The sequence below is a fragment of the Eimeria necatrix genome, genomic scaffold (genome assembly GCF_000499385.1).
Source record: "Eimeria necatrix Houghton genomic scaffold, Enh_scaff1543, whole genome shotgun sequence".
In the NCBI taxonomy this organism is placed as follows: domain Eukaryota; phylum Apicomplexa; class Conoidasida; order Eucoccidiorida; family Eimeriidae; genus Eimeria; species Eimeria necatrix.
This window is the reverse complement of record NW_013652249.1, coordinates 1-5,885: the sequence shown is the minus strand read 5'-3', so window position 1 is coordinate 5,885 and position 5,885 is coordinate 1. Positions and strand designations below refer to the sequence as shown.

Sequence of the window (5,885 nt, the reverse complement as noted above, 5' to 3'; positions counted from 1 at the left end):
AGCAGCAGCAGCAGCAGCAGCAGCAGCAGCAGCAGCAGCAGCAGCAGCAGCAGCAGCAGCAGCAGCAGCAGCAGCAGCAGGGGGGAGGACTCTTTGTTGCGTTTGTTTCGTTCGGAGTTGTTTGACGCGCACTTTCACCTTTTTTATCTTTTCCACAAACCCGAAGAAGAAGTCCAAAAGTTTCTCGTCAATTTGCTCTTCAGCAAACGCAGCCTCCACGAAGTCAACTTCTACCTCCCCCAGCTCTGCCAGCTCGCGCTGCAGCGGTCTGCTGCTGCTGCTGCTGCTGCTGCTGCTGCTGCTGCTGCTGCTGCTGCTGCTGGGGGGGGGTTTGTTGCTGCTGCTGCTGGGGGTTTTGTTGCTGCTGCTGGGGGTGGGGGGGGTGTTGTTGTTGCTGTTGTTGTTGTGGGGGTGGCAGGGCTGCTGCTGCTGCTGCTGCTGCTGCTGCTGCTGCTGCTGTTGGTGTTGGTGTTGGTGTTGTGGGGGGCTGCAGGGCTGCTGCTGCTGCTGCTGCTGCTGCTGCTGCTGCTGCTGCTGCAGGTTTGGTCGCTCGCCGCTGGACCGCTTTTTGCTGGACGTCTGCAGCACTTATATTCACTTCGCCCTCAGAGCTGCCTGGCTCTTCCAGAGCTTTGTCGAAGACAAAATACCAGGTCTGCTGCTGCTGCTGCTGCTGCTGCTGCTGCTGCTGCTGTTGCTGCTGCTGCTGCTGCTGCTGCTGCTGCTGCTGCTGCTGCTGCTGGTGCTTTTGCTGCTGCGCATCTTGTTGCAAGAGCAGCAAGATGCGCAGCAGCAGCTGCTGCTGCTCTTCATGATTGTGCTGTTTGGCTTACTGCAGCTGCGGCGGCGAATGCTGCTGCTGCTGCTGCCGCGCATGTTGTTCCTGCTGCTGCCAATATATTGCTGCTGCTGCATATTTTGCTGCTGCCGCACATATTGCTGCTGCTGCTGCTGCTGCTGCTGCTGCTGCAGGCGAAGCTGCCTTCGGTGTACGCGAAGCTGGGGAATCCGCTGGCGCTGACGACGCTGTCTCCGCCGAACCTTTGCTGCGGCTGCTGCAGCAGCAGCAGCAGCAGCAGCAGCAGCAGCAGCAGCAGCAGCAGCGGGCGTGCGGGGTGTACGGACAGCTGCGTGGCAGTGGAGCTGCACCAGTTCGTCATGAAGCAAAGAAGATGTGATTATTTTAATTCTTTAAATCATTTTATTTCTTTGCTCATTGATGCCAGCACTTTGCTGGCAGCAGAACCCGACAGGACCATCAGGTAACGCTGCTGCTGCTGCTGCTGCTGCTGCTGCTGCTGCTGCTGCTGCTGGGGTTGTGCTGCTGCTGCTAGTGCTGTGCTGCTGCTGCTGCTGCTGCTGCTGCGGCTAGTACTGCTCCTGCTGCTAGTGCGGCTGCTGCTGCTGCTGCTGCTGCTTATGGTATTGCTGCTGGTGGGCCTCTTTATGCTGATACTGCTGCCGCTTCTGGTGGCTGGTGCTGCTGCTGCAGCTTGTGATTGCGCTGCTGCTGCTGCTGCTGCTGCAAATATTTTTGCTGTTTTTGCTGCTCCTCCCAGTTCTTGTATTTCTGCTGCTGCTGTGCAAATGCAATTGCACTTATGTGTTTACATTTGGAATATAAATATGCGTTGCTGCTGTTAATGGCGATACGGCTGCTGCTGCAGTAGCAGCAGCAGCAGCAGCAGCAGCAGCAGCAGCAGCAGCAGCAGCAGCAGCAGCAGCAGCGTCTGGCGGGCGCAGCTGCTTGCAGCAGCACCGCGTCTTCCGCTGCTTTCATCGGGTCGAATTAAAAAGAAAAATAAATAAATAAATAAATAAAATTAATTAATTAATTTAATTAATTAATTAATTAATTAATTAATTAATTAATTAATTTGCTTCTCAGGCCCTCGCTGCTGTACACTCTCTGCGAAAACCTCAACTCCTGGCTGCTGGCGCGGCGGCTGTTTGTTGCTGCTGCTGCTGGCGACTTTTCTTTGGCGGGATTAACAGTTCCTTTAGAACAAATAGGAGCAGAACCCATGCACAGCAGCAGCAGCAGCAGCAGCAGCAGCAGCAGCAGCAGCAGCAGCAGCAGCGGCGGCGGCCGGGGCCGGCTGGGGCACGGCAGGCGCGTCTTTCCCGCCACAAACGGCAGCAGCAGCAGCTTTCCTGCTGCTGCTGCACCAACAGCAGCAGCAGCAGCAGCAGCAAGACCTGCAGTGCAGCTGCTGCGCATCGAAAGCAGAGACAGCAGAACTCTCAGCTCCAAGAAAAGGGCCCCTTATCTCCTCATTATTGAAGTCTGTAATCTAGATGAGGTAACCCTGCTGCTGCTGCTGCTGCTGCTGCTGCTGCTGCTGCTGCTGCTGCTGCTGCTGCTGCTGCTGTTGCTGCTGTTTGTTGCGCTGCTGCAGGTGCGACTGGTGCGGTGGCAGCAGCAGCTGCTGCTGCTGCTGCGCTTTTCGGTAGCTGTTGCTGCTGAGACTGCAGCTGCGGCTGCTCAAACTGCTGCTGCTGCACTTGCTGCTGCACTTGCTGCTGCTGCTGCTGCTGCTGCTGCTGCTGCAGGATTTGGAGCAGTTTTCTGATGACCCTGAGCTGCAAAAAGAAGAAGTGAAAACGAAGTCCCTCTTTGTCTACAACTGCATTCTCAAGGAGCTTAAGGTGACCCAAACCCTAAACCCTAAACCCTAAACCCTAAACCCTAAACCCTAAACCCTAGTTTTGCATTGTTACTTGAGGGCCAGTTTAAGCGCCCTGATTAAGCCTGGTCATAGGGGAAGTGGGAAGCATCAAACCCTAAACCCTAAACCCTAATTCTATTTTCTAAACCCTAAACCCTAGTTCCAGTTCCTAAACCCTAGCTCCAATCCCTAAACCCTAGCTTTGGTCGCAGCAACCCTGCCTGCAGCTGCTTGGGCTTAGGGTTTAGGGTTTAGGGTTTAGGGTTTAGGGTTTAGGGTTTGTAGCATCCGCAGCAAACCCTAAAAGGTGGTTTTGTTTTATTTTTCAGCAAAGGAAATTGCTGCCTCCAAACTTCCAGTCGGATGAAGATCCCTTAACAATAATTCGGAGGGTTTTGGGAATGCTGCATCCGCCTGCTGCTGCTGCGGCTCCCCGTTGCTAGCGACGCCCCCTGGAGGCCGCAGTCGCCGCCCCCAGCAGCAGCAGCAGCAGCAGCAGCAGCAGCAGCAGCAGCAGCAACACCTGGAACAGCAGCAGCAGGAACTCCAGCAGCAGCAGATGCAGGGTCGCCAGCAACAACAGCAGCAGCAGCAGCAGCAGCTCTCACCTTGTCTGAAAACCATTTCGAAAAAACAGCAGCAGCAGCAGCAGCAGCAGCAGCAGCAAAGACGCAGCCCAAGACAAACTCCCTTTGGGTATTTCCTGGCCTTTTTGCTGCTGCACTTATTTTAACTATTTAATTTAATTATTTAATTAATTAAATAATTAATTAATTTATCAAATTATTTAATTATTTTAATTATTTTAATTAATTAATTAAATTTAATTATTATAAATTAATGATTTAATTATTATTTGTTTTCTTTTTAGCATTTGTTATGTCCCCAGAAGTTGCATGCGCTTCTCCATTTTTGCAGTTTATTATTTTTTAATTAGTCATTTGTTTATTTATTTATTTATTTGTTTGTTTGTTTGTTTATTTTTTTATTATTTATTTATTTATTTATTTATTTATTTATTTATTTATTTATTTATTTATTTATTTATTTATTTATTTACTATTTATTAATGTGTTTGTTATTTATTCTCATCATTATTCTTTGGCATTATTTAATTGTTTGTTATTTTATTAATTTCTTTGTTGTTTATTTTTTTATTCCAGTAACAACTTCAATATTTAATTAAACCTTTATTTTTTCTGCATTGCTTATTTAGTTTTACTTATTTATTTATTTATTTATTTATTTATTTATTCATTTATATGTTTATTTGTTTATTTATATCTTCATTTGTTCATTTATTATTTCATTAATTTTAAATTTGCATATTTACTCTTTTGGTTGTTAGCTTGCCCTTATTTAGTTTTATTTATTTATTTATTTATTTATTTATTTATTTATTTTTTGTTTATTTGTTTATTTATTTGTTCATTTGTGCTATTGCCATTGATTTAATTTAATCAATTAAATCTCACCATTAATTTAATATAATTACTTTTAATTTAATTTAATTTAATTTAATTTAATTTGATCTAATCTCTACACTGCTTGAACTTGATTCGTCATTATTTAATTAATTTAACCTGATTTAATTTAATTAAATGATCAACACGAATTATTATTTTAATTAAAAAAGATCAATTTAATCTAACCGATTCAATTTAATTTAATTCCATTAATTGAATCTAGTTCTTCATTATTTAATTAAACTAATTCAAATTAAATTACTTAATTAAATTAAATTAAATCAATTCAAATTAAATCAAATCAAATTAAATTAATTCAAATTAAATTAAATTAAATTAAATTAATTCAAATTAAATTAAATTAAATTAAATTATTTATTTATTTTATTTTTTTATTTTCTTTTTAGGGAGAACTTTGGGCGGCTCGCCGCGAACGGCTGCGGCGGCGAAGTCCTTATGGCAAACTCAAGTCTTGGGATTTGAAATGTAAATTCTTTTTTAATTAATTAACTATTTATTTATTTATTTATTTATTTATTAAATTCAATTAATTTGATTATTTAATTTAATTAATAATTTACTTAATTTAATTCAAATTAATTTAATTTGTTTGATTATTTAATTTAATTAATAATTTACTTGATTTACTTTGAATTAATTTAGTTAATTTGATCAGTTAATTTAATTAATGATTAAATTTAGTTAATTTAGTTTAATTTAGTTAATTAATTAATGCAGTTTGATTTGATAAATTAATTAATTAATTACATTCAATTTAGTTAATTTAATTGGATTTGATTTAATTTTTCTATCTACTTCACTTAATTACTTCAATTTACTAGGATTTACTTTGTTTAGTTTGATTTAATTTATTTGATTTGATTTGATTTGATTTGAATAATTTAATCAAATAAGTAATTTAAATAAAATAAATGAATAGATAACTAATATGAATATGAATTATTTCAATTCAATTAATTTTATCGAATTCATTTGATTAAATTTGATTCGTTTTAATTTAATTTAATTTAACTAATTTAGTTTACAAACAACAAAAGAATAATTAAACAAATGATTGAAACAAAGAAAAGAAATAACTTAAATAAAATAAATAATTTAAATAAATGAGTAATTTAAATAAAATAAATCAATAGATGCATAATTTGAATGAATAAATAATTTACACAAATATATGATTTTTAAAAAAATTAATTCAAGCAAATAAATAATTTTAATAAATAAACAAATAAATAAATGATTTAAATAAATAAATAATTTAAATAAATGAGTAATTTAAATAAATACACAATTCTAATAGAAAAACAATTTAAATAAATAAATAATATAAATAAATAAATAAATAAATAAATTCATAAATAAATAAATAATTTAAATAAATAAATAAATAAGTAAATAAATAATTTAAATAAATAAATAAATAAATAAATAATTTATTTTTTTCTGCAGGCATTCTGGTAAAGGGCGGAGATGATTTAAGACAAGAACTTTTGGCCTCGCAATTAGTGCAGCAATTCAAAACCATTTTCGAAGAAGCAAAACTCCCTTTGTGGCTGAAACCCTACGAAATTCTGGTCACAGGGGCGAGCTCGGGTAGGGTTTAGGGTTTAGGGTTTAGGGTTTAGGGTTTAGGGTTTAGGGTTTGGGGTTTGGAGGGGGCTTAGGTCTTTGGTAGTGCAGCAATTCAAAACCATTTTCGAAGAAGCAAAACTCCCTTTGTGGCTGAAACCCA

The 5,885-nt window shown here is 39.3% G+C and overlaps 2 protein-coding genes across 2 annotated transcripts; one reads left to right on the top strand and one right to left on the bottom strand.

Moving 5' to 3' along the window:
* Positions 1 to 223: 223 nt before the first annotated feature.
* On the bottom strand, positions 224 to 876 carry ENH_00016770 (hypothetical protein; the record flags this gene model as incomplete). The annotated part of the gene is made up of 2 exons (XM_013579222.1): positions 224 to 762; positions 834 to 876. 2 exons carry the CDS (start codon positions 874 to 876, stop codon positions 224 to 226), a joined length of 582 nt encoding a protein of 193 aa, XP_013434676.1.
* A 1,148-nt stretch (positions 877 to 2,024) lies between these two features.
* ENH_00016760 (hypothetical protein) lies at positions 2,025 to 3,112 on the top strand (the record flags this gene model as incomplete). The annotated part of the gene is made up of 3 exons (XM_013579221.1): positions 2,025 to 2,303; positions 2,554 to 2,649; positions 2,999 to 3,112. 3 exons carry the CDS (start codon positions 2,025 to 2,027, stop codon positions 3,110 to 3,112), a joined length of 489 nt encoding a protein of 162 aa, XP_013434675.1.
* Between the last annotated feature and the right edge of the window lie 2,773 nt (positions 3,113 to 5,885).